At 32.3% G+C, this 27,286-nt stretch overlaps 3 protein-coding genes across 6 annotated transcripts; all 3 read left to right on the top strand.

Annotated features, from left to right (window-relative positions):
• Positions 1-789: 789 nt before the first annotated feature.
• LOC123217532 lies at positions 790-5,719 on the top strand. Of its 2 annotated transcripts, none has more exons than XR_006502495.1 (7): positions 790-1,023; positions 1,537-1,664; positions 1,903-1,952; positions 2,050-2,612; positions 2,926-3,072; positions 3,641-3,721; positions 4,347-4,389. XR_006502495.1 is itself a non-coding variant. In XM_044638608.1 (7 exons), the coding sequence occupies exons 1-7, from the start codon at positions 970-972 to the stop codon at positions 5,520-5,522; spliced, it is 996 nt and encodes a 331-aa protein (XP_044494543.1). In that variant the 5' UTR covers positions 793-969; the 3' UTR covers positions 5,523-5,719. The 2 variants fall into 2 exon arrangements, 1 of the variants encoding a protein (XP_044494543.1); XM_044638608.1 differs by lacking the exon at positions 2,926-3,072 and adding an exon at positions 5,466-5,719 and having other exon boundaries at positions 793-1,023; positions 4,347-4,409.
• A 4,700-nt stretch (positions 5,720-10,419) lies between these two features.
• LOC123217377 (zinc finger protein 5-like) lies at positions 10,420-11,348 on the top strand. The gene has a single exon (XM_044638381.1). It carries the CDS (start codon positions 10,480-10,482, stop codon positions 11,203-11,205), a length of 726 nt encoding a protein of 241 aa, XP_044494316.1. The 5' UTR covers positions 10,420-10,479; the 3' UTR covers positions 11,206-11,348.
• Positions 11,349-15,239: 3,891 nt separating this feature from the next.
• Positions 15,240-22,969, top strand: LOC123216833 (chaperone protein dnaJ 16-like). 3 transcript variants are annotated; one of them, XM_044637438.1, is made up of 12 exons: positions 15,240-15,619; positions 18,465-18,588; positions 18,757-18,839; positions 18,951-19,062; positions 19,139-19,243; positions 20,493-20,543; positions 21,513-21,602; positions 21,686-21,794; positions 21,948-22,033; positions 22,111-22,164; positions 22,259-22,482; positions 22,577-22,969. In XM_044637438.1, exons 1-11 carry the CDS (start codon positions 15,483-15,485, stop codon positions 22,475-22,477), a joined length of 1,170 nt encoding a protein of 389 aa, XP_044493373.1. In that variant the 5' UTR covers positions 15,240-15,482; the 3' UTR covers positions 22,478-22,482; positions 22,577-22,969. The 3 variants fall into 3 exon arrangements, with proteins under 3 accessions (XP_044493373.1, XP_044493372.1, XP_044493371.1); XM_044637437.1 differs by having other exon boundaries at positions 21,885-22,033; positions 22,590-22,969; XM_044637436.1 differs by having other exon boundaries at positions 21,885-22,033.
• The last annotated feature ends 4,317 nt before the right edge of the window (positions 22,970-27,286 follow it).

The raw sequence follows: 27,286 nt of genomic DNA, 5'->3' as shown, positions 1-27,286 counted from the left end.
ATTAAAAAATATAAGAAAAATAAATCCTAATAGGAAAAGTTATGACTTTTTAAATTTTTAGTAAAAAAAATTATTAACTTTTTAAACTAAAAAGAGAAAATAAGATAAAATTTTATTTTTTAAAAATATTATTGGTTAAATAATGTTTTACCTTTAAATTTAATAGATTTTTGCTAATTTTACTTGTTTTTAAACTTTTTAGGTGAAAGTTGAAAATACACTAAATTTTTGGTGAAAATAAGTCTTTGGGCATATTATTTAACATATAACTTATTAACATTTTATTTACAATTTGACTATAAATCGACTCTATTATAAATGGTTATTTGGTTTGGATAATATTTTTTTATTAAAATAGATAAATTATCTTGAAAATAAATTATTTAAAATATTACTGAGTATAAATGATTACTATATTCGATAAAATTTAATAAATATAAATAATTATTGTGTTTGATTAAAGGTAATAAAAAAATATTAGTAAATTATTTTACTTAAATATATTTGAATATAATTATTTTTAAATATTTTTTATATTATTTGTTATATTAATTAAAAATAAATTTATTTTTGTTTAAAAAATTAACAAATAATAATATAATTATAATAAAATTAAAATTATATTGATAATATTTTAATAAGATAAATATATTAATTATATTACTATCTATATTATTTATTATATTTTTAGAAGGTTATTGTAATTTTTTATTATCAATAAATTAAATAAAATAATATAAAAAATAAAAAATAAAAATATATCTAAGTGAAGCCTACAAATTATGAAGAGCGTAGAAGAATCCTAACCATCGCTTCTTTAGGTCTGGTCTGTACACAATTGTCTCCTTTTCACGACCCCTCTCTCTCTTCTTCCCTTTTGATTACAATCCCAATCATACGTATCAATTGTTACTGTGGTATATTGAGTCGATTACTTGGTTTATTCAGCTAGGGTTCGTAGATTTGATTATGTCAGAAGCTTCGAGAGCGCGCGTCACTATTACTCTTGGACGCAGTGGCCAGGTATCTTCCTCTTTTTTGTTTTAATCTTCTGGGAAAGTTAGGGCTTTTTTTGTTTGTAGCAGCTTTCAGTCTCGATGCTCTGGCTCTGAATGTCTGTTCATGATTTTCTCTTTTTATTAATGCTTTTTGGACTATTTTATTGGACGTCTCAGAGTTCTTTTTTTCTTTTCTTGTGTAATGCAACAATTTTTTAAGTTTTTTTTTTGGTAGTACATAGACTGTGAAAAGAAATTTGTAGATTGAATGTGTTTATTGCCAAACTTGTACTCATATAAGAGCTGAATGGGCTTTAAATCATTTTTTATGTTTTAAGTTTTTAACACATTGTTCGGGATAAGCAAATTAATGTAATATAGCGAGTTGATTATTTGTTTTGAGCTTGTTTCCTTCTTTTGTTTTGGAAATTCATTAGATGCTTCGATGTTTTAGCATTAGCAATAGAATAGCTAAATTGCACCTACTTGCAGCACTCGTTAAACAATAGTGCATTAATCTATGGTTATAAATATGCAGGTGGTGAAGAGGTCTGGACATGTGTCAGATGTTGGTTTTTCTGATTCCCTGCCAGCTGCTGGAAGTAAGCGGTCCATAAGGGATAGATTAGGAAGCAATTCAGATAATTCCCAAGTCTACCACAAAAGGTGTCTTCGTCTTTCTTCTTCTATATCTATGTATTCATCTTCAAATTAATTTTTTTTTCATTTTCTCTATTTATTGATGCATTGTAGTATGGTTCGCAGTTTCTAAATTGCTTCAAGGTTAACAATGTATTCTAAGTTTTGGTTAGTGTGTGCATTGTATATGCCTGATCTTTTTCCCCATTTATTTTGTCAATGATTTCACCTCCATGGGTAGTGATTATACTTAAAATTCTTGCAGACAAAGAGGGGATAGTTCTATTTCAAGTTTGACTAGTAATGGTGTTGATGGTAAGTGGCTTTCTTTATATTATTGTGATATAATTTCCTTTAACAAATTTTAAACTTGTTTTCTGATTACTAACTTTGTCGTCTTGAATGACTAAAGATGTTTCCATCAGCAAAAATGACCTTCGATTCAAACTCATGCAAAAAAATGTAGTTAGGCAAGTTCGAAGTGATGATGAACGGAAATTCATGGATCTGCGTGAAAAACTGTCAAGGACCTGGCAGCCTCCGCTTAGTAAACTTGATACACGGCAGCGCATGCCTGAGTCAAAAGAATCTAGTATCCTGGGGAGAATTCCTCTTACAAGAAGCACAGATGATTTGCCCCAGATGAGCTCATCTAGAAATTCTTCATCTGCTTGGACTTTAGATCATATAAGACGAAGATCACCAGAGAGAATTTTTGGCTCTTCTAGAGGTCTATCCCTGCCAAGTAATGCGGAGCATCTACAGAGAAGACCATTAAGCAGGACATATGATGATGTGAGACCAGTTCCATATATGAGCAAAGATGTTAATAATGCTCCAAGGCCTGTCAGTTCTTCACCATACATTACTGGACCTGCGTTGCCTTCTGGATCTGCAAACCCTGTACCACCGGCCCCACATCTTATAGGCCAACTGCCCTCGTCCACTGGGGTCATGCCAAAAAATTTGTACATGGTACGAGCTACTAGGCTGCTAAATGCTTACACACACTAATATCGTGTCCATACTCTGCCTTGATGTCTATATATAGGCTTATGAAACTCTATAAAACTCTTAGATATTGAAAGGATGATTTAAATCGGTATACTACTGCATGAAAATCTGGTATATGTGGTCACCTGCTGCTGATATATGATTTGTCAGATTCTTTTGTGTATTGTTTCTCTTAATTTGCTTCGTAGGGGTGATTGTGTATTATAGTTAGCTTCTTAATTGTTGGGATTTTTTTTTTCTCTTGTGCTATTAGTTCAATTATTTGTTTTTGCAGGTCACTTTTTCAGCCCCCCATGAGAAAAATCATCAAGCACTTGTTGTTAGGGAAAAGCGTGTCATTTTACAAGTTCTAGATGCATTGTTTCATGACTGATGTGTTTTATACTGTGTGAAATGATATTCATGGGCCTAAACATAGCAGGTTAGCATGTTTACATGAACAATGAAAGAAAAAGTTTATGGATCTTGTTTAAAGAGCCTTAAATTATGCCATCCTTCTTCCAAAGAAAGAGAAAGGACTTGAGGGATGAATAAGAAGCCCAAGGATTAGCTCCCTTTTCAAATCTCGCTGATTTAGCTAGTCCTTTTTGTATTTTGACCTAAGAAATGAAGGTTGCTTTAAAACTTAATAGCCCTGCAATCCCATTGATTTCATGAATCATCTGAATTTTTTTCTGCTTAGCTATCTCTACTGTGTAACTTGGATGACCCTTTGATAATGTAGAAAGCAAGTACTCCTGAGACCAGGGGAGTTGGACCACCATATTCTTCCCATCACCCCAACTCCCATGGTCTCAGGAGTACTTGCTTTCTACATTATCAAAAGGGTCATCCAAGTTACACAGTAGACCATATTCTTCTATCACCCTTCTGCAAAACAGATAATAGCATCAATCTTTTCAAAGTGTGGCTTTTATGATTCCTTTTTGTAGTTTTTTTATTTGCTTATAAATGACAACTGTTTCTTACTTTTGTTATTTATTATGTAGGGTGAAGAACAACAAACAGTTGATGGTTTGTTACATTCACTGGGATTGGGAAAATATGCCATCACTTTTAAGGCTGAAGAAGTATGTTGTGCATTCTTTAGTTTGATTAATTACTTTAATGAGCTGTTGAGATCTTTGCCTTGAATCAAGAGGTTTAGGACTTGAATTTATGGTCACCTACTTGGCCTAGTACATTTCACAAGTTTCTTGACAATCAAGGCTGTGTGGTCCGTTTATATTCCCCCTGTAAGGATCTTGGTGAAGACATAAGAAAGGAAAGGATTTATGGGTTTAAAGAACAAAAGTATTCTTTGAAGGAAAACTTAATGTAAACAACTCAACGCTTAACTGAACTGTTTTTCTTTTATAATCATGTTTGTGTCATTGTTAGTTTTATCATATGTGCTAAGTTTAGTGAAATGTCAAAAATTTTACTTTAAGGAATTTGTTTATTTTATTTTTGATAGGAAATTAGTTGAGGACTTTATGTTTAGTATGATTTTATAGCTTATTTATACTGCAGAGTATACAAATTTGTGGGAGCAATGTTGAATTTTTGAAATCAGAGGTTCCATTTCAATTTTGGAGTCAGCTAATGAACAAAATGATTTCTTTCTTTCTTTTCCATTTTTATAAAAAATAAGGAAAAAAAATAAAGAATCTCACTTTGTTTTCATTTATTTGATTCATTTGACCTGTAATGCAGGTCGATATGAGTGCACTGAAGCAGATGGGGGAAAATGACCTCAAAGAGCTGGGAATACCTATGGTATGCATATACTTGCCCTGGAAATCAAGACACTTAGATTTTCACCGAGCTTATATTATGAGTTGAGGCATGTACATATCATTATGCATGTGTTGGATTAAATTGCATGTCCATTTTAAATTGCTTTGTTGTAGTTTATCTCTTCCACCTCATTATTTAAGCTATTTTTGTAGTTTGAGCGAAACAAAGATGAAAGCCGTAGGAAGGTGTTGTATGGTACTAAAATCTCATACAAGAGTAAAAGCCTAGGGTCATCTTTTTATAGTCTGTAATCTACTTATTTAGTCTTTAATGTTCTTAAATTGTCACTCTACATATCCTACTGATGGCACCTTTCTCTCTGTGTCCCCCCATGATTGGAGGGTGTAATTCTTGGTGTATTTCTCAAAATTCCATTGTGCATGTCTTTGCTTCCTTCTGACATGTTAGGATGTCTACTGCAAAAGTACTATACTATGTGATGTTGAAAATCTAGCATTACTTTTTAAAAGTGAATTCATTTTAATGAAATGTTGATGAAATGAGAGTAATTAAGGTTGATCAACTGATTATCCCACTCTTTTAGCATCTTTTTTTGAGAAGAAATAGAGTTTTAGATGTGCATCTAGGGAAAACCATGCTAAACAAAAAATGTAGGCCAAACTTGGAGATGGATTTATTTTTAAGAAAAAACATATAATTTAACAATTAAATATTGGACTCTGATGCTCTAGTCCAATGTTGGGGTCCTGGTTTGATGGACTACTTAAGTGTTCCTGAAATTGCTTGTTTGTATCAATTTTCTTCTGGAGCCAGATATCTGAGATTATATGCTGTTTGTTATTACCCATTTGCTTTAACTTTAAACGGTTGTAGTAGTGAGCTTAAGCTGTGTAAAAATAATTGGTGTTTCCAGAAAGAGTTGAGAATTGGGTACTTTGAATATGTATGAATTGTTTCCAAGTGATGATTACATGTTTAATCTGCATTCCTGTTTCAACATGTTGATCTTTTGGCTTGCATGTTCTCTTTGAATGTCTCTCCTGCAATGTCTAATAAAGGTGGTTTGATTTGTAGGGTCCTAGGAAAAAAATTCTCCTTGCTGTCTTGCCCCGCTCCAAGAGACAACCTTGACAGTCACACTTAAAAGCAAGGAGTCTATGATTCATAGTGATTTTCTCACTAGTAATTCCTATCGAAGAATCTTTCCTATGAAAGTAATATCTTGTATTCTCACATTTTGCGTAAATATGGCTGGATCAAACAGGCATAATATTTTTGCATAACTCTATCCATGGAATTAAATGATGATAATTGTGAGAATTTTTCAATTGTAGAATCTATTTGCTCTATTATCCTCAACAACTTGTGATAGTTGTTTCAAGAGGTGAGTGGGTTCGATTACCCTATTGAAAAATAGGAACCGACCAGTTCCTGACATTTCAGAACTGGAACCAGAACCTGTACAACAGGTTCCTACCCAAAACTTATCTGGGTGTCGATTCTGGTATCGAATACATGGTAGTATTCACATATTATTTTTTTAATATAGGTTCTTGACATGAGTAATTATATTAAAAATTATGATTTGCTGTGCCAATCCCCAAATTTCTCCTAGAGAATTGCCAGAAATAAGATTTCATCTACTTTATTATTCACTTATCATATAGCAGTGTAATACTTTTTTTTCTCTTTTGAGGTCTTGACTTGTTTCCTTCCAACACAGCAGGCTCAAACATTATTCTTAGCTCGCCCCATCTTTAATCATCATTTCTGTGATGGTTATGAGCTTTTAACCAAGCAGACCCATCTCCATATATGCATTTTGAAGATTGGGTGGTGAAGTGGCATTATGCATGCATAATGATGTCTGCATTTTTTAAAGTTGAATACTCCAATACCATTTTCATGCTCTTGCAAATTAAATATAATATAGCGGTTTTTAGTTAGTAATTGGGTACCAGTTCCATAAATTTGGAATCAGAATTTATTCAAAATTGATCGGTTTTGGGTAGGAACCAGAACCAGAACCAGAACCAGAATCAAAAGTTGGGTACCCATGGTTCTGCTTTCAATACAGTTATTTTGCTCACCCTGGGATGTTTCCACTTTAGAATATTTTAGAATTGGATTGTGATTTTATTTTTAAATTAAGATTAAATTTTCTTGGTGGAAAATGGGTAAGCTGATTCCAGCAGCGGGCAATCTTGGGGTAATTCATATGTAAAATTTGCTTTTTTTTTTATAATCAGAAATTCTACTCAAATTATATTGTCTCTTCAAGACTAAATTAATCACACCAAACAATTTTACAACCACGGTATTGAATAATCCAAAATTCTCTTGATCTGGTGTCTGCAGGTATTGAACTTTAAACTCCTGAGATTATATGCGGGGATTTTTTACATTTAACCAGACAGGGAACCCCCGGGGCCTCAAATGTAAAAAGTTCCGTCGTCCGTTGTCATAAGTCAAGGATAGTCTGACGGTGCGCCGTGCCTATGCTTTCGTATTATGGGCTTATAGTTAATAAATTAACTAAGGGAAGAAAGAAATTAGCCGCACGTGGATATTGATTCTTCAATGTTTTATCCGATTAACAAGAAAGGATTTACAATACAATTTGTCTTCTGATAACATCTGGTTTGAGTTTCAACTCTGAATATAAAGGTAAATGCGCAGTCTTTCCTGAATTAAAAGTTTGAAACTTTAATTTCGTATCTCAAATATATCAACCGATTCATCATTTGGGATACAACAGTATAACATTATCTCTTTCTGACTTTTTCTATTTCCTGTTTCCCTTTAATAAAGAAACTAAATTCCATTTAATGTGAAAACAATGGGGTCTTATCCTTATAATAGATTTTTTTTTGGGTAAACAAATAAATTTATAAAAATAGAAACAAATCTATAAGGGTGCGTTTGGTTGACGGTTTTTAAAATTACCTTCGTAATTTATCTTTTATTCCCTTATATGGTTTGTCAGTAATAAAAGATTACAGTAATCTTCTATTACCAATGCTGACGTGGCAGGTAATATAGGCGGTAATCTGATTAACACCTTCACTTTAAGTATTTAAAGATTACTGGAGTAATCTTGAGTTTATTATAGAAAAATTATTATGTATTAATTTTTTGAGATCAAAATAAATTTATTTTTAATTAATATGACAAATAATATAAAAAATATTTAAAAATAATTATATTTAAGGGCATTTAAGTAAAATAATTTACTAGTAATCTTTTATTACCTTTAACCAAACACAATAATTATTTATACCTATCAAATTTTATCAAACATAATAATTATTTATACGCAGTAATCTTCTAAGTAATCTATCTTTAAGATAATCTTTCCATTTTAGTAATCAAACATTACCCAAATCAAACACTCCCTAAAGAGGCACGGAAACAACTTAGGCTCATCCTGCCTGAAAAAAAAGAAAGCGAAAACAAAGAGTAGAAGGCCCAGCCTACCATAAGATGAAAACAAAATGAAGCCGAACAATGGAGTTCCATTGGAAAGCTCAGTTCGGTGGATGGACCATTGAATGTGAACGAAATTCTGCAACACTAACAGAGTCTGAGAATTAGAAAGTGTTCCCAAAAGTAGGCACTTTGTTGTGAATTTGTGTACATACACTGAAGCAATTTCTGCGTAAGCTCTTCTTTTCTATGACTATCATGTGGCTTGTTGAGTTGGTCATTGGCATTATCTTCCAATATTCATCATGATTGCTTGAGTTGTGCTTTCTTAACAGTTGTCCTTTGCTTACAACTATACTTGGATAGTAGCACTCATTTTCTTCCACTTTCTTCAGGTGGGGCTCAACATTGTTTTCATCATACTACATTATTTACTTAAATCTCACAACAACAACCATACCACCCACTACGCCTTTGAATTCCTTGGAATTCATTGTCTATGGAGTTTAACTTCAATTACAAGTTTACTATTCCTATATGAGTAAAAGAGAAGAATATGTATTAAACAAAACCTTATTGTCATTCACCATCTACCAGTGGAATGGTTCGTAAACAAAGAAATGCCCCTATCCTCTCGTAAATTTGTGTTTGAGCACTTAAGAAACTAGCTTTATATGCATGGAATGATGAGGTAATTATCTTGTTTGTTTTCAAGAGTTCATCAGAGCTACCGGTTAGGAAATGGTGTGACATGCGTACACTTTAGTTTTATAATTTGGTAAGCTTGTGGGCTTCTGGAATTAGTGATGTTATTTACATATGTACTAGATTTCTGCACAATGTATCTAGGCGATCCTTGGTCCAATCATTTAATCAACATGTGAATCTTGCCAAATTGTATATAATATCAATGAGCTCTTAAAGCTTCTTTCAAGAAATAAGGCGGCTTGAATTTGATCTACTTAAGTCAATCTTGTACCAACTGCTTTTTCTATGTTGGAATTGCAGAATTACTTGTCAACTTAATATTATCAAAATTAATACTACATATCTGCATTAATTGGATTATGACTAAGAAAAAAGTTAACCCATTAGGAGCCATCCTTGAAATTTCTTCTATACTTATCATTAACCCTAATTACACTGTTATTTTTATTTATTTTTTTAACCTGAAAGTTTTGATATGACTGATTGCACATCTTATTTTCTTAGATATTTTCTTGTTCTACTTAAATATTAATTAATTTATAGGTTTAATATAATCTTTTTGTACAGTCAATCTTGGCATTCTTTGTGGTTTTTTAATGTATCCGCAATAGAGGGAAAGATGAAAACAGTAGATTGAATGAGAATTAAGATATGGGGTGGCTGATGGTAGGGGCCACCTGTTGATACTCTATCAAACAACAAGCATAAAATGAAATGAAATAACCTGAAGAAAAAATAAACAATCAATCAATCAATAAATAAATAAGCCTACCCACCCACCAAAAGCTACCACCATAACACAAATAAAATCTCATAAAATTCCACTTGTTAAGTTATACAAGATAGTGAAATGGTTGATGACAGCATACCCAGTTGGAATTTCTTGTTTAAAGCAAGAGAAAGTAGTTTGAATAGATAGGAAAAAGGGGTGGGAATTGATCAGCATGAGTTAAGTAAAGTTTTGCATAATTGAAGAAGTCTCCCAATTGAAGATCTAGGAATAAAACAACACAATCTTATAATTTCTATTGTGTCCTCAAAATGTGGGTCCTAAATACAACAACTGTCCAACATAAATGCTTTGTTCAATCATACAATAATATTAGTTGATGACTTGATTCATCAGAAAAACATATGCTTTTGGGTATTAAAATAATAGGTTTGCTTACTCTAACAAGATATGCCCAGATCTTACTGAAAACCATTATTAGTATATATGCTTATTACATAATTCTCCACTTCTTTAGATTCCCTTGTTTAGCAACTACTCTCAACTTTACTCCTATAATAGCTTTTGCCAAAAAACATGGTCAATATTGACATATTAAAACCCTGTTTTAAGTTTTGTGGGTGGAGGATAATTGCTAAGAAGTTTCATTTTAGTGGTGAATAGTCTCATTTCTACAGAAAATTTAACATTGTTTATACATTGATTGAGGACTTTAGTGGATGGGATTGGTAATGGAAACCCACAGCTACATTTAAAATCTTTTATTTTATAAGTCATTGGATGGTTTAACTTTAATATAATATTATTCTGAAGATATGATTTTAAGTACAGTAGGAGACTTGTTTCAAAAGTTAGTCCCTTCTTTCAGGTGATTACATCCCTCTTTCCTTGACTTTTGTTTATTAATATAATAATTAACCTTGATGATCCTCTCGTTTAGTTTGGAATATATGATAATATTAACGTCCAAGTGGTACTATAATTTTTTGAAATTTCTTCTTTTAAAAACGAATATTATTGCATGAGATGGCTTTTCTGATCTGACTTTTCAATTTTAAATTGACCCTTGAGTACGTTTTAATCTGTTCATGATTATTAAACTCTTTCCTGTTTGAGATGCAATGCATTGTTGGAAGCCATAGAGTTTTACTATAAAAGGAACACAAACGTATCAAAAAAACTCATCGGTGCCTCTTAACATTACTATTATTTTATTTTATTTTAATGGAGAACATGGATCAAAAGGAAGTGTCTAATAATGTTCTTTCTCATACATCCAATGGAGAAAATGCTTGTTCTTCAGGATCCTGTGTTGAAAAGAAGCTCAGATTATTTGGGTTTGAGCTTAATCCAAGCAACAATACCTCTACTGAAAATCTCAAAGTGCCCACTGAAGGAGATGAAAGTGTCAACTCATCCACCACCGTTTTCAACAAGGATAAAACCTCACCGGACTACAAGAAGTTTGAGTGCCAATATTGTTTCAAAGAGTTTGCAAATTCACAGGCGTTGGGGGGTCACCAAAATGCCCACAAGAAGGAGAGAATGAAGAAGAAAAGATTGCAACTTCAAGCGAGAAAAGCCAGCATCAACTATTATCTTCAACCTATCCAAAACAATCTGAATTTCAATTACCCCCATGCCTCCGACGCCTGGTTTTGTGATCCTTCCATCTATTCTCCCGATCATCAGCTCACTCTCTTCGACCAGGAATCTCAGATTAGTTTCAGTTCACAGGATCAAGATGCGTCTCAGCTAACAAGCTGGTATACCATGCCGACTCATCATATTCCTTTTCAACAAGATTCTTGCATGTTCACTTTAACACAGGCTGAAAAATCCAGAGATAAAAGGTCCGCGATTGTGCAGCCTTCGCCTTTGTCTCCCTCAAAACAAAGATGTAAATCTTCAAATCTTCAGTTAGGCCTCAGCTTGCAGAGTGGAATATAACTTACTCATAGTAGAGGCAAATAGTGCTATGTCATCTCCAGGAATATGAATTTTTTCAGTTGATATTAAATTAAAATTCCCTATATGTACTTGTATATCACCAGGAAAAAAATAATATATACGGATAACACCTCTTTTCCAATTATAATAGAAAAGAAATTGCAAGAGTTCCTCCTGGGACAATATCATACTTTTGTCATTTAAACTATTTGTTGGAGGCGAAGTTTGGTGCATTATTGATTAAATGCGCAAGTCTGGAAGGAACAGTGGACGTTGGAAGTCACAGGGGTAGAGATGTTTTTGTTTTTAAGTTTAGATTAAGTAAAACCTAATTGATTCTAGAAGCTGTGGTTGTTTCTGTAGTTATTAAAGTATATATGAATCAATCAGTGTATTAAAATATGTAAACAAGTAATCCAGTCAGATGCTTCAAAGGAAGAGATGAAGAAGATTCAATGTTGCAGGTCTGACTCATTCCAAAAATTAGTCCAATGCCAAGCTGCTGTTTTGTGGTTAAGCATATTATTATTAATTATAATATCACTTTCCTGTATAAAAACAAATAATCATATTTTTATCTACAAGTTGGGTTGAAAGCTGACAAAAATTTTCATTAATACTGACGTAGAATTCAGGATGCAGCAATTTGTTAATATAGAAATAAAAGTGATGTATTTATTATCATATTATATATCATAAAAATCTTATAATATATTATTGAAGATAATCAGATAGGCCTAACGGGACATAGACAGAATGAGTAATTGTGAATGAACCAAAATAAACTAATTGAAAATTAGTTAACACCAACAATTGATATCAGTTCGACCCATGTGCTAGCTTGAGTGGTGAAAGTTAAAAAACCCTTTTTTTAAAATTACGGTTCGAATAGCATGAGTGAAGAAAGGTATTTTTGTGAAAAAATTGGATCAATAAGCTTGAATAGCTTGAGATCGAATAGTTACCATACAAAACAAATCTATGACAGATTCAATATAGTAGTTATAGGTCTGATCATTATATCTCAAGGTTTACTAGTTCAATAAGTTAGGTCAGGTTTCTTGGTTATAAAAAAAAAGAAATTGATATTAAAACTTAGACCAATTAGCTTTGAATCAAATAGCTACCATACAAGACAAACATATGAGAAATCTAGTGTAGTGGTTATAGATCCAATTAGCTTGGAATCAAATAGATATCAAAACTTAGAGTAATTAGTTTGAGATCAAATAGCTATCATACAAGATAAACACCTGAAAAATTCGATATAATAGTTATAAGTCCAATCACTGTATCTCAAGGCTTACCAATTAGATAAACTAGGCGATTCCCCAATTATAATAAATAAATAAATATCAATTGGGTCTATGGGGTTTTCATAGAATAACATGGCAAATAACCTTTAATTAATATTGTGGACTTAGAAATGGGGTACATTAAGTATTGCTGGTAAATGATGTTTGGGTCCAACCTAATGCGGCCCATCCCCAACAATAGATCAAATTAAAAATTTATAGAAAATAATAAACTATTATTATAATTTTATATATAAATAATTATATATTATTATATGTTTAAGAATTTTTTATTTTTAATTTAAAAATTTTTAATCACATGATGATATATTATTATTATTATTATTATTATTATTATTATATAAAAAGTTTATATAAATTATTTACATATATAACCATCCTCAAAATAATAGGAACAATAGAAAGAGTAAGATATGTTAAGCTAATGTGGACAAAAGGTGTCATATCTTTGTCTTTTTGTCATAATCATATAATTTAGTGATAGTTGTTAGTTAGGTACAGGGTCAGCTCACCTGGGCAATCTTTAAGGCCAAAACTCCTGCAAATTCATGTATAAAAATATATCATTTAATTCAAACCAAAAACAAAATTAGACTTCAATAATTGAAGGGTTCTTTCTTTTATTTATTTATTTATTTTTTTAATTTGAAGAAGCTGGCAAAGAGACAGGTGGGTTTTGTTTTGGATGGAAGAATGGTCCAACCAAGGCTGATGGCGTAGAAGTTGATCACAAACTACGCTCTGTTTCGATTCAATTTCGTTTATGGAAGTTGAAAATTATTCCAAAATTTCTTTGTTGACAGACGCCTCGGAACTTAGTTTGAAAGATAATGCTCAGCTAAATCTTTACCAAAATGTTTGGTTGAAATCAAACAAGAAAAATGCCCTAATTGTTGTTGCTTGCAGATTCCATTTCGAGTCATGATTTTGATAAGACCCCTTCTGCACCAATAGATCAAACATTGGCTAAAATAAATGTTTGTTTGGTAAGAAATATAAGAAGATTATTAGATCATATTTATTTTAGGTATTTATAAATAATATTATATATTTTTTAAATAAAAATAATATAATTTTTTATTAATATATTAATATAAAACTATTTTATAATAATTATTTTTAATAATATTTAATTAAAATAATATATTTATATTTTTTTATTATTTATAATTAAATATAATAATTATTTATATCTAATCAACTTTTAATAATTTAATTTTTTAGTTTTGTTATTCAAAACTAATCCATGATAAAACAATTAATTAACTTTTATATATATATATATATATATATATATATATATATATATATATATATATATATTAATTAATGAATACAAATTTGTATACAAACAATAACATATTATTATATAATTAATTTTTTATTTATAAATTAAAATTATCAAATTATATGATAATATATTATTTATATATATAGTTTTATTATATTATATAATAAAATTTTACATATAATTTCAGATTTTTTAAAGGAAAAGGACAATTTCTCAACCAAGTTTTGTTGAAATGACAAACATATATATATGGTAGATGAAAAATTTAAATGCTCACTTAAATTTTAATTTGTTAAGACACACTCACATATTTTTTGTTGGGATTAAAGGGTAAATTCGTTATTTTATCGATAATATTAAAATAATTAATATTATATTACATTTTCTTCTTTTAGTTTGAAAAATTAACATTTTGTCCTTAAATTAAGTTTAAAAATTTCACTTTTCCCTTTGAAAATCTAACAACTTTTTTCGGTGATAGCCAACTAACGGTGGTGGAGTTGTCATCCAAGTATGACGACTGTCATCAAGATATCTAGATGATGCTTCGTCGTTCTTACTAGACGATGTTTCGTCATCCAAATCTGGATGATGAAGGTCATTTAAAATGGACGATGAGTATCATCCAAAGAATGGATGACGCTCCATCTTCTAATGAAGGACGATGAGTGTTGTCCAGATCTGGATAACCCTCATCATTTAACCTCCACTCACATCGATTGTCGATAGTCAGAGAAAAAAAAGTGAAGAAAAAATTAAGGATTTGAAGTGGGAGACAAAGTTACTTTTCAAAATTCAGGTATGAGGGTAAAATGTTAATTTTTAAAATTTAAGGAGAAAAATTTGATAAAATTATATATTTTTTAATATTATTATTAAATAACGATTTTATCCTTATATTTAATGAAAAATTTAACGATATTTTAAAAATAAATAAATTTTTAAATTTTTTATTGATCATATATATATATATATATATTTTTTTTTAAGATTATACTAAAACTTAAATAGGAAATAGTTCTGTACCTTTTTTTTAATGATAGAACGTAATAAGTTTTTTGTATGCATGGTTAGTGACAATTTTGGAATCAATGAGATTATGGTTGGATTTGAGGTCAATTAAATGTCTTAAATTGTCTTAATCTTCCAATACTTAGTTGTAGCCAACAAATGCCAGAATATGTTGCCAGCTCAGAAAACAGTCTAATCTAACGATGCTCTCTTGTACTTTTCTCCTTGTTTTATTACTCTGATTTCAAAATCACACAAAAATAAATGATTACTGTTTTATTTACTTTTTTACCCTTTCCATCTAAATTTAAGTATTTGACACTCACTGAAAGGCCCCCAAACCCACTCACGACACGCGCTCCACGCACTCTACTTCTGCCGCTCATTTTGTCTAAATGTGTCAATATCGCACCTAGTTTGTAATTTCTCATCCAACTTCTCTTTTTATGGTCGCTATTGTCCTCCTCAGGTCCAGCTTGGCTTGGGCTTGGATGTTCCATCAAATCTAGGGATTTCCTTTTCTTGCAATCAGTGATTTTGTGGTGACGTATACAGAGAATGAGAGAAATCCTGGATTTTCTCTCGTTCTCTTGTATTTTATTTTTGTCTTGCTAGTGGTTTCTGAGATTCTGAGTTGATTAATTAGGTTTTATTCGAAAATGCCCGCTCATCGATCCAAGTCTGACAGAAGCAATGCCGGGAAGCAGCTCCGGCGGGACCCCTACGAGATTCTTGGACTTTCGAGGAACTGTACCGAGCAGGAAATTAAGACCGCTTACCGTAAAATGGCTCTTAAGTATGTTAGCTATGTATTTTGTGCTTATGCTTGGTCGTTAACTTTTTTTTTTATTAGTTAAGTTTTGTTCCGAAACGTTTTTATTTGACTTTCTAGGTATTGCAATTGAGTGAATCAGTGTGAGTTGGTTATATTATCTTAAATTTTCATTTGTTACTGTAACATGGATTTTGAATCATGCCTGTAAATAAGTGCAAGAAGAAGAAGAATTCGAGTTAGCTAGATTTTTTCTGCATATGCTGCGTTTTGAAGTCTTATAGGCTTGATGCAAACGTTGTTGATTGGCGGTTTAGTGGTACGTTGGTAAGGCTCACGTGATGGTGCTAAATCTAGCTAGGAGCTTGTCTTGTTGTAGGGGACTGTTGATTTGTCACAAGACAAAGTAGCAGAGATTGCTCGGTCTGAGACCAAGGGTCTTATGCTGAATAGAAGAAAAAATCTCTAAGGCACTGTATAAATTAGATTGTCAATGTTCAAATTTAAAGACGTGCACAAAGCAGACAATTAAGCTGCATTTCTGGTTTTTTTTTCATATTATCAAACAAGGAATAAAATGTTTTGTTCATTAACCTGATTGTGTTACTATTATGTTTCTGCTCTTAGTGTGTCTAGTAGCCTTAAATCTCAGATGGTTGATTATTTTTCTCTTGGGGCTGCGATGTTTTGGAAGTTCTAATATTTGAACAGTAAGTAACCACTTATATTCTTCTGAGTTAATTCTGTCTGTTGCTTGTGTAAGTGAAGTGTTAGTTAGAAGGAAATGTGCTGAATTGGAAATCATGGTTACAGTCTCCTGGAGCATCAACATTGAGATCATGCAAATTATTTTAAGAGTAAAGCTCACTCAAAATAAGAAGTCATGACTGTGTTTTCACAGATGTGGACCCTACACAAATTCTCATTGCAAAAAGTAAGAGCATGGTTGTTACACTCTTAGATAAATCTCACATTAGTAAAGTACGAGAGAGATACTAGGTATAAACATCCCACATGTTTGGGAATTATAGGAGAAGATTGACTAAATAGCTTATGAGCTTTTAAGTAAACAAGTGTCTTTTGGGTTACAAAGTTTAAAAGTGAAACTGTGATAGATTGTGTGTTCAAAGTGGATAATATCTTGACAATGTGTTGGATTGTTGGACTGAATGTTACTAATGGTATTAAAGCCACGCCACGTGATCTCTTGAATGATGATGGGATACTAAGTCCCGTATGGAGGAGGGTAAATGTAATACTCTCAGATAAATTTCACATTGACCAAACACATGAGAGATGTTATATATGAATATCTTATATCGATTGGAAATGATATAAGAAGATTAATTGAATACTCTGTGAGCTCATAAGCTGTCAAGAATTATTTTAAGTAGTAAAGTCCAATAGCGATACCGTGATGAATTATGTGTATACCGTTAAGGAAAATCTTGATAGTGGGCTAGATTGTTGGAGTGGATGTTATTACGTCAGCCTTTTATAGACATAAGTGGAAGAGGATGTTACTTGCCGAAACACGAGAGATGTTATATATGAATATCTTATATCGATTGGAAATGATATAAGAAGATTAATTGAATACTCTGTGAGCTCATAAGCTGTCAAGAATTATTTTAAGTAGTAAAGTCCAATAGCGATACCGTGATGAATTATGTGTATACCGTTAAGGAAAATCTTGATAGTGGGCTAGATTGTTGGAGTGGATGTTATTACGTCAGCCTTTTATAGACATAAGTGGAAGAGGATGTTACCTGCCGAAGTTTGACTACCTGTTGAAAATAGCTTGGTTTGCAAAGTTGGAACCACCTTAGTAGGTGGTGTGTAGCATGCATATTCACATGGCCATGCAGTTGTCTTACCCTAGTTCTATCTTGCATGGATTGCTTAATAATGAAATGTGCTCTAGTACACTGTCAACTATTTTTGACAGTTGCTTGTCTCTTTCAAGAATGCTGAATTTGTACATGTGCATTGCAAATTTCATCTATAGAATGATAAATCTGCTTAACTTTGTTACATAGATGTGTTTTTGGAAGCACTGGGGCTGTTATGGAACCTCAAAACTTGGTCAGTCAAGTGTAATGTGACTGATTGCTAATTTAGTTTTTTGAATTTCTGCTTGTAAGCATTGCAAGTTAAGATGAATTTTTTTTCCCATTAATTTAATGAGACACGGTGACATTTTTCAGCCTGATCCGCTGTCAAGGTTAAAGAACACCAAACTGTTACCTATTTGGTTTATGTTTATTCTATTTCAGATATATACTTGCAGTTGGCCATAGGAATTCCAAGGGTATAGGCAGGGACATTAAACTTCCTCAGATAACTGGAGCTGGCGATACATATGCTGACGTGGTTTTTTTTCACTACTGCAACTCAAGCCCTTGGGAACATTTATCTTTATAGTACTTTTACTTTGTGAAACATGTGTACAGTTACTTGTATTCATATCCATGATCCATTGAAAATAAATGAGATGATATTACAGAAATTTTGTGAATTAGCTGTATTTGGGTTTTTTTACCTGATAACTCCCATTGTTACCTGCCCTTCAAGACACATATGGGACGCACTGCCCACATCCATATTAATTTTAGATGTGTCTGATTTTTCTGAATTTATATTGTTTAACTAACAATTGATCAATGGCTTTTCTAGGATATTTTCCTCAATCCCTGGCAAGCTTTGTAGTTCTAATGCCATTCTAAAGCATGATGTGTTGATTTCTAATAGCAGACAGATGCATTCTTTTCAATATCATACATGTCTCTTAATTATATTGCCTCCATTTTTGCCATATTCTATACAAATGATTTAGAGTATTGTAACTGCTAACATGTTGGTATTTTAGGTACCATCCTGATAAGAATGCAAATGATCCTGTGGCAGCTGATATGTTTAAGGAGGTTACGTTTTCCTATAATATCTTGTCTGATTCTGACAAACGGCGTCAGTATGATGCAGCTGGTTTTGAGGTGAGATGTACAAAATTGGGTAATTTATTGAATTCTTTGAGATCCAAAAGTTTCCAATTTTTATTAAGTTACACATGCTGCAATTTTAGTTTTTTGAGTCACCATTTTAATCGTTGGCATTGGCATGCAAATTCAGTGCTGAACATAATATTGTTGTCCTTTCTGTAGGCTGTTGAATCAGAAAATCAAGAATTGGAGCTAGATCTTTCCAGTTTGGGAGCAGTGAACACCATGTTTGCTGCACTTTTTACGTAAGTTTATTGATATTTCCTTACATTCTGTTGTACTTTTAGCAACTTGTGGAATGGGTTTTGTGGTTTTATGATCTGTGCACATTATGTTCTTAATGTACCTGCAAATAGTAAACTTGGTGTGCCAATCAAGACAACTGTATCAGCAACTGTGTTGGAAGAGGCACTTAATGGCGCAGTCACCATTCGCCCTCTTCTTTTAGGCCAACCTATAACCAGGAAGGTAGTGTACTCGTTTATCTTCTGCTGTTACTGTTTGTAATGTGGTATACTGATTCAAATTTTGTACATCTTGATAGGTTGAAAAGCAGTGTGCTCATTTCTACTCTGTCAAAATTACAGAAGAGGAGGCACGGGCTGGATTTGTGTGCCGAGTGCAATCGTCTGACAAGAGCAAATTCAAGGTTTAAAACATTTATGAATTACCAAACTCATGTTCTTCTGAAAATGCATGCTTATTTTCATCTATATACTGCCCTCATATTGTGTCTGTACCATAGGCTTGACCTTGTAAAGAATTCATTTAAAGGTTATGTATTGGGTAAAAAATATAATAAATAATGGCAAGTTAAGATGATTTTCCTGTAAAACAAAAATCGGAATCGCTTGTATTTTTAGGTTTCATGAATGAAACCAACATTGATACAGCACTCATATTGGCCAGGGGTAATTTCTACTTATGGTCTACTTAGATTGAAATATCTTTGTGTTTGAATGGCTATTGGAACTAAGTTCAGTGAGAGTAAATTTGATTCAAAATTCATTTAAGCGGATGTATGTTGACGTATGTTTTGCTTCCTGAAATGTTGGAAATTTATTTCTATGATTTCTTTCCTTAAATAGGCTTGCATTTCAATTTTGTTATCACTGGAAATTTTATGATTACTTTAGATGAGCTGTTTCTAAATATGCTGGCAAATATCTTACCTGTTCCTTTGGTTGAATGTTTAATACATAAGAGGTACTGCTATGACTGTATGAGCCATATATTCTCTCTGTGGGGGTGTGCATGTCATGTAAATGAGTTGTTTGTTTATCAAGTCATAAAGCAGCATATGTGAAAGAACTAGATCATTATAGTTGATAGGTTCTGCTTAGCAAAAAAAAAGTTGATAGGTTCACACTAGTGAATTTATTCTAAGCATCTTCTTAAGTTTGATCCCCATATGTTTATTTTTGAAGTTTTTCACATATATTAAAAATTATTGAGAAAGCAATTATTTTCTCCTACTAGATTAACTCCATGGCTTCTGAATTGGATCTGGTCTGGTCTTCCTCAGGTAATTGGTAGACCTAGAGTACCAGTTGAGGAGCATTTCTTTAAGACCAGATGTTTTGCTTGAAACTTCTTGACATTTAATGCTGGGTCTTGAACACAGCAGCAAGTCTGGATAGTTATAACAAACTCTTAGATTTTGCTTCTCTCAAAGTTGAGGAGTGGCACCATCATATCATTTTGGCTGCAATTTTGTTGAAATGCTGCCATCTGAGAATTTCATTTTTCAATACAACACAGGAATTAGTTAGTTAAATTTGGGATGCCTTCGTAGTTATTAGCAGGCTGATGTTTATATCCACGGGAATGCATCTAAAATTTTTATTTTGTTTAACTTTTCACTGATCTAAGTGTGGTAACCAGTTGGCTTTGTGCAGTTATTGTATTTTGATCAGGATGGGAGTAGTGGATTGAGCCTTGCACTGCAGGTATCAAGCAGTTCTCTTCTGTTGTTTTTTCTAGTGTTTATTGTATTTTTTTTTATATTTCCACTGAAACAAGTTCACTTTCCATTTGTCTATGAAGCAGTTCTCTTGGGGATGGTATGCATTATTGACAGAAGATATAATTGCCTTCTTTAGTTCTTTCTATTTAGCTCTGAATTGCATGTGCAGCAGTGTATTTTGGTTACAAGATCTATGTTCCATATTTATAGGAGACTATTCCTTTCAGTTATAATACTATTATTCAGACTAACATGTCTTGCTCATCTGGGTTCTTTGAAAAATATTCGGAAATAGATCATGCTTGTGTCACTCTTGCTAACTTGAGCAAAGAGGATTGAGCCTCAATTCTACCGATTACACTGTATTTCTTTATTTTATTGTTTCATAATATCCCTGTCCTATACCTTTAATCCTTTAATTACTAGGGAAAAGCTACTCCTTGATTAATTAACCATGTCCATCTGGTGTGTCATTTTGTATGGGTTACTTTTAGGCATCCCACATTCACTACATGGCTTTGATAAAATTCATATATGTATTAGGAGCTTCCATCAAATAACTTGGGCTTTTGGGTTGGTTACCTTTAATGGTATAAAAACCTGTCTCTGTGGTTTTTTGCTTGCACTGTTTTCTATACTCTGAAGGGAATGCTAGGAGTCACAGATTAACTAATTGTTAGGTTTAATATTTCATCTTCTCATATGGCTCTAGATTTTAGGTTGCTGTCTCTAGCTCTTGATATAAGAATGATTTATTTTTTTTCAGTTCTAAATTATCTTTGATTTCTTATTAGATCTTTGCTTATTGCTGCATGTGAATATCATCACATTATTTTTAAGTGACCACATCCATTCTATATTTGAACTACCTCTTAACTAACATTTAGCACTCTGTATGTCTTTGTTGCCTTTCTAAATCATACACAAGTTATTTGCTCCCTCCATAATGCAGGAGGACAGCAAAAAAACTGGGAAGGTGACTGCTGCTGGCATGTATTTTCTTGGTTTCCCAGTTTACCGGTTAGATCAAACAGCCAACTCGGTGGGTTGATGATTTTGTCATATGTTTTTGAGTTTGATTTTGCTCACTTATTTAGTTATGTTTTATAATTCTTTTGGCTTTAGCTGGCTGCTGCAAAGGATCCAGATGCTGCCTTCTTTAAAAAATTGGATATGTTTCAGCCATGCGAAATAATTGAACTGAAGGCAGGCACACATACATTTGCTGTTTATGGTCAGTTCTTTAGTTTCTGTTCTGTGCATGTGTTATAATTTTCAATATTCATTTGGATGAACTTTTTTGTTTCTGTTACATTTCTTCTAGGTGATAATTTTTTTAAAAGTGCAAGCTACACAATAGAAGCTCTTTGTGCTGCTCTTTTTACAGAAGAAAAGGAGAATCTTAGAGCTGTGGAAGCTCAAATTCTGACTAAAAGAGTGGAGTTATCAAAGTTTGAAAATGAATACCGAGAGGTCTAAACTTTGACATATTGCATATACCTGTGAAATTCTCTTCGTTTTTGTTTGCTTTTCACATGGGAGTGTTGCAGGTTCTGGCACAATTTTCGAAGATGACCAGTAGATATGCAGAAGAAATGCAAGCTGTGAGATTTATTCACAAAACCCGTTGTGTCTGTATCTGATTTTGGGAAAGAGATTCAATAATATTTGTAGTTTATTTTTGCTTTTTTTCTGCAGATTGACGAGCTTCTTAAACAAAGGAATGAAATTCATGCCTCATACACAACTGGCCCTCCAATGAAACGGAGTTCAAGTAAGAACAAAAGTCGGGGTTCACCAAAGGATGTCAAAGAGGATGGCCAGGTGAGAGGGAAAAAAAACACAAAGATGGATAGATCAAAGAAGAAGAAGTGGTTCAATATCCCCTTAAAAGTTGACAAGCGAAAGCCATGCTGAAAAAGGTAAGATTATGATCTGACCCTTCTTTCTTTTTTAATTTTTTTTCTTTCTCTTCTGATAATTAGTTGAGTTAGCTTCTTTTTTGTAATAATTTAGAAGAGCAATACAGAATCAACTCTCCATGGGATAATTCTTCCATAATCATTCTTTGTTGTGGTGGTTTGGCATCTGTGCTGGCAAAGAATCAGGCTAAAAAGTTCCTGCTTCCCGACTGCAGTATTCAGTAATGAAATGCATATATTGGATACTTTGGAATGGCAACATTTCTCCAACATGTCTAGGGTGACAACATTTCTTTTTTATCTTAAAAATCTTTCCTTCCTTTTTTCCTGTGCCTGGGTCATTCTTGTGTTATTGTTTTGTTGGTCTCTAGCTAGCATACCTGTAAATGCATAAATTATTCTTGAAGATCCCCGCAATCAAATCTTTGCATCTATTGTAACGTAGGATTAAATGAATGGAAAATTAGCCCTCTTCACGGGCCTAATATCTGCTGCTGTTTTTGGTGATTATAGTTTGGCAATCGGAATGGGTTGGCCGTCTTTCCTCAACGTTTAGGGTTACTTTGGTGGTTAAATTTTGGTATTTTCTTTTATTGTTGAAAAAACACAGCTTTGGCAAGAAAGAAATCAAGAACAGAAACTGAATAGCTGGAAATTCATTTATTTTTTCTCATTTTGGATTTCACAGAATACACGGTATTTAAAGCTTGATCTGCAACCGAACTAACTAAACTAGCAAACAAATCATCTTTCAATGTTAATTAAAAACAGAAGTATAACAGAAAACCCAGCCTTTTGATTGATCGATCTTGAAGCTGTTGCAAGTCAACACACAAACTGAAGAGAGGAGCCCTAGTTTCCAGGTACAAGAAATAAACCAATCTACTTTTGTTTCCAGATAAAGTGAAACAGTGTATTTTGGGTTTAACCAAAGTGCACCATTTTGCTTCTCAATTTAAGTATCCTAACACTAATCCAGAAATATTTTATGCTTCTGCGCTGCGTCTGTATTTTGAGGCATTAAAATAGTGATAACATAAATCGGTAGAATTCTGTGCAAGTTGATTTTTGGAAGTTTGCTTGACTCCTATCCTGTGTGATACAGTTTTTCTTTTGTCTCGAATAAGTTGATTGATTTAGGGATACACAAAAAAAAAAAATATGAATAACTTTATGTATATTTATTTTAGATATATAAATATATATTTTTATGTATTATTATATAATTAGATATTATTTTATTTTTAATTTAAAATATTATATATGTATATATGTATTTGTATATTTAAATTAGTTTTAGGTGGTTTTATTAAAACAAATAATACGACCTATTGACCTATTGACCTATTGGTACAAGTGCTTTACTTGAGCAAGAAGAAATGCAGTCTGATTGCAGATAATAATTTTGTTTATCTCCATCCGTCAAAAGTCGGATTTTGCAGTATGTTTCTTTGTGATAAGGTTTTTCGAAGAAAAAAATTGAATAATACTGGATAACGCGAGGACCAAAGGGCCGACGATAATTTTTGACCTTTTCTCTATATTTTTAATGTTTTTCTTTGAGAATTTCTTGTATTGTTCCGCCTCTTCTTTTCTTATTTCTTTTCTGATGAGCTGCCAGATTTGAGCATTTGAAAGCAATGTTCATTCTTCTTCTGCAGAATAACTCTCTTTCGATATAACTGGTTTACCAATTAATAGAGTTCACGGTCAAAACGGCACCTTCACACACTGGAGGAACACTACCACAGTCCAAATATTTAAAAAAGAGAAAGACAATTCTAAATACCATACCCAAATTCTTTAATTGTTTCCATTAGAACATGTGGCATCCTAGAGAACTCATGGCGTCTACGCCTTCTCCATGGACCCTTCCAGTCTTAATGTTATAATTTCTAACTTTCTCCGTTGCCTCAGCAAACGTCCGAAAAAATTCAACCTCATTAGCTGCATACAAAACCACCAATGATCTGGCTCTATTATCCACAGTTATGGGTTAATCGGAGGATAGTAATCCCAAGTTCCCAACCCACATTTCAGATTCCGGTAATACATATTATGAAACTGGCCGACATAAACATATATGACATCTTCCAGCCCACATAATTGCTACTCAAGGCTTATTTCTGTATGAGTTCAAGTTGTCAAAACTTAAGACCAAACGCTAATTAGAAATTAGATGGTATTTTAGCTATTTTTTATTTTATATTCAACACTGGAAATTGGAAAACTCCTCAATGCGATACAACCAACAGATATCTATAAAATGGGAGATCTATTCAAAATCTTCTGTAAATATTCTCTTATTTTGTATCTATAACAATTTAAATAGAGGAATTATCTAAAAGAGGACATGATATAAAAACGTATATACTAGAGATACTTTTGTAGGGATTTTGTGATCTTGGGTAGTGAAATAACAAATTAAAATTTAATTTAATTAAGCAAACATTATACAAAACCTCATTTTGGATCATTCTTGTAATACGATTAATTCACAAACATATAAAACACACTTAGGGTGCTTGTTAGATTTGCATGTGTTAGACAACTCTTTCATCTTTCTCTAATGGCAAGAGGTTGCAAAACTGTGCTTTTAAAATCAAGTGTTGGTCAATAACGATGAATGTTTAACTGTATTCGTGGCTTGCTAAAACCAGAGAACATCTTTAGGTGAGAGGGGAGGAAAATATCTCTCTGTATGACTAGGGTTGAATGTATTATGCAGTATGTGTTTTAAATGAAAAAAACACATTTATATATACATATCACATGCTTTTCGCCTAGGACTTGAATGTGTCCCAAGCGACACACCCATGCACCTCTAGCACAAATTAATGTGTTGGGTGGACATGACTTTCTTAGGAAAATTCTCGCCTAGCTTTTGTATATACAACTCATTAAAATTGTACAGTTAGTCAACATAATTAAAATGTGTATATTCCCTCATTAATATCTCATTAACTCTACCATTTTTGACATTCAACCCAAAATTAAAAGATTGCAATATTAATGAAGATAAGATACAATTATATCGTAATCTTAATTTGAAAATATAGTTAGGTGAAGTGGGTTTAAGCCAGTTTAACTCAATCCTGCCAAATCTTGCATACACATCAATAATTCAAGATTATTACACTAAGGTCCCAAAATATATTAAAATATATTTCAGGTCTACAGACATTTCCAAGTCTCTAAATTCTTAATCCAAAATTCAAACTAAATCTAATATGGATAATCCTCATGCTTTTAGAGCTCATCAACTCCTTTTATGTGTGACTCATAGGCTCCCCACTAAGTCAGTATTGACTGAATTCGTGTCGACCTCTTGATATGCATCCATTCAGACATGGAATAAGATTAGTCTTTAGTAAGACATCATGGCCACCTGATTATTAAAGGTCAATGTGTGACTTTTTTGAACCTATCAGTGATATGATTACTCATACAATTCGATCATTTCGTCCTACAATATTTCATCAAGGCTAAAGTATGGATTAAATGTCTCCCTCAAGACTCCTCAAATAACATAGATTGACTTCTATCAATAATCAAATAACATTGAATCAAACATTAACTCAATTCCAGTGTGGCCACAAATTTAATTGGTCATTTACATCCGTCAATAGACCTTAATTGAAATATCAACTCTCATGTTTAATAGTAACAAATCATTTATTGATCTATCATAACATTCATGTAGATCACAATATGATCAATCACTATTTTTCTGGCAATTGTCCAAACTACATTAGGCTGATATCAAACTATATCGATCTTTGTACAAAATAGTCTAGTGAGTTTAAGTTTAAAGATCACATGTATCTCTGTTTATTAAGAGGATATTTTTCATAGATGTTGGAGCAATTATCCATATGAAATCCTTTTGGCAAGTTAGTCCAGTGAATATATCTACAACATGCAACCATATGTGACACCAAATTGTCAACAAATAACTTTGACACGTGAGAACTATCATCATCTTTTGATGAGACCATTCAATATTATAATAACTCTATTACTATTACTTGTGTCCTTGATTATGGTAATATTAGAGTTATGAACATTTTAAGAACAACCAACTAATGTGCACATAAAATTTTCATGATCAAGTATCGAGTACTAATTCCCTCATCACGGTTTAACTATTTTTAGGGTATTTGCCTAAACATATATTAATATGCTTTATGGACAAAGAAATGCCACTAAATATTATAAATATGAATATTATTAATGAACTTGTATGGTTATAAGGATTGACTCTAGGGCACTAACCCTAACAATTTTGTCATAATGTATTCTTTAGATAATACATATAAGTTGATTACCTCACTGTAGAAAAGTATTTCGATCATCGGGGTTAAACCACACTAAAAACTTTGTGTTTTATTTCAATAATGTGTTTTTATATCAAATTTCCATTTGTAATCAAATCGAGCATCCACCTCACCACGCATGATTGTGTGTCCCTTTTAAAATTTCATATGTGACATTTTATGCACTTTTCTAACGTGAAGAAAATAATACTCACTGTACGAATACCCTTATGGGGAAAAAACAAAACCAAAGGAATATGAACTCTCATGACATATCACAAAAGTCATTCCCAACAAGCTTTCCACATGCAACCCAACCTCTAGACCAATGATGAAAGTGTCATTCCAATAATGTTCTTTGGCAAATTGTTAGGATGAAACTGAGATAGGGCTCTAACATTGAGTCTACATTAGAATAATGGAAGCTTATGAAGGGTTGATAATACACCTGTATGAGAAAAGTCATCACATCACAAAGCACCTATGCA

Source organism: Mangifera indica, chromosome 5, assembly GCF_011075055.1.
Source record: "Mangifera indica cultivar Alphonso chromosome 5, CATAS_Mindica_2.1, whole genome shotgun sequence".
Taxonomy (NCBI): domain Eukaryota; kingdom Viridiplantae; phylum Streptophyta; class Magnoliopsida; order Sapindales; family Anacardiaceae; genus Mangifera; species Mangifera indica.
Note: the sequence above shows the minus strand (reverse complement) of the source record. Positions and strands in the feature narration are given on the sequence as shown.

Excerpts from the sequence above, each read along its gene's own strand:
- LOC123216833 (XM_044637437.1), top strand. The coding sequence starts at position 15,483 with ATGCCCGCTCATCGATCCAAGTCTGACAGAAGCAATGCCGGGAAGCAG. Across the intron at positions 18,589-18,756 it reads ATGATGCAGCTGGTTTTGAG|GCTGTTGAATCAGAAAATCA; the intron begins GTGAGATGTACA and ends TCCTTTCTGTAG. Across the intron at positions 20,544-21,512 it reads GATTGAGCCTTGCACTGCAG|GAGGACAGCAAAAAAACTGG; the intron begins GTATCAAGCAGT and ends TCCATAATGCAG.
- LOC123217532 (XM_044638608.1), top strand. The coding sequence starts at position 970 with ATGTCAGAAGCTTCGAGAGCGCGCGTCACTATTACTCTTGGACGCAGT. Across the intron at positions 3,722-4,346 it reads TCACTTTTAAGGCTGAAGAA|GTCGATATGAGTGCACTGAA; the intron begins GTATGTTGTGCA and ends CCTGTAATGCAG. Across the intron at positions 4,410-5,465 it reads AAGAGCTGGGAATACCTATG|GGTCCTAGGAAAAAAATTCT; the intron begins GTATGCATATAC and ends TTTGATTTGTAG.
- LOC123217377 (XM_044638381.1), top strand. The coding sequence starts at position 10,480 with ATGGAGAACATGGATCAAAAGGAAGTGTCTAATAATGTTCTTTCTCAT.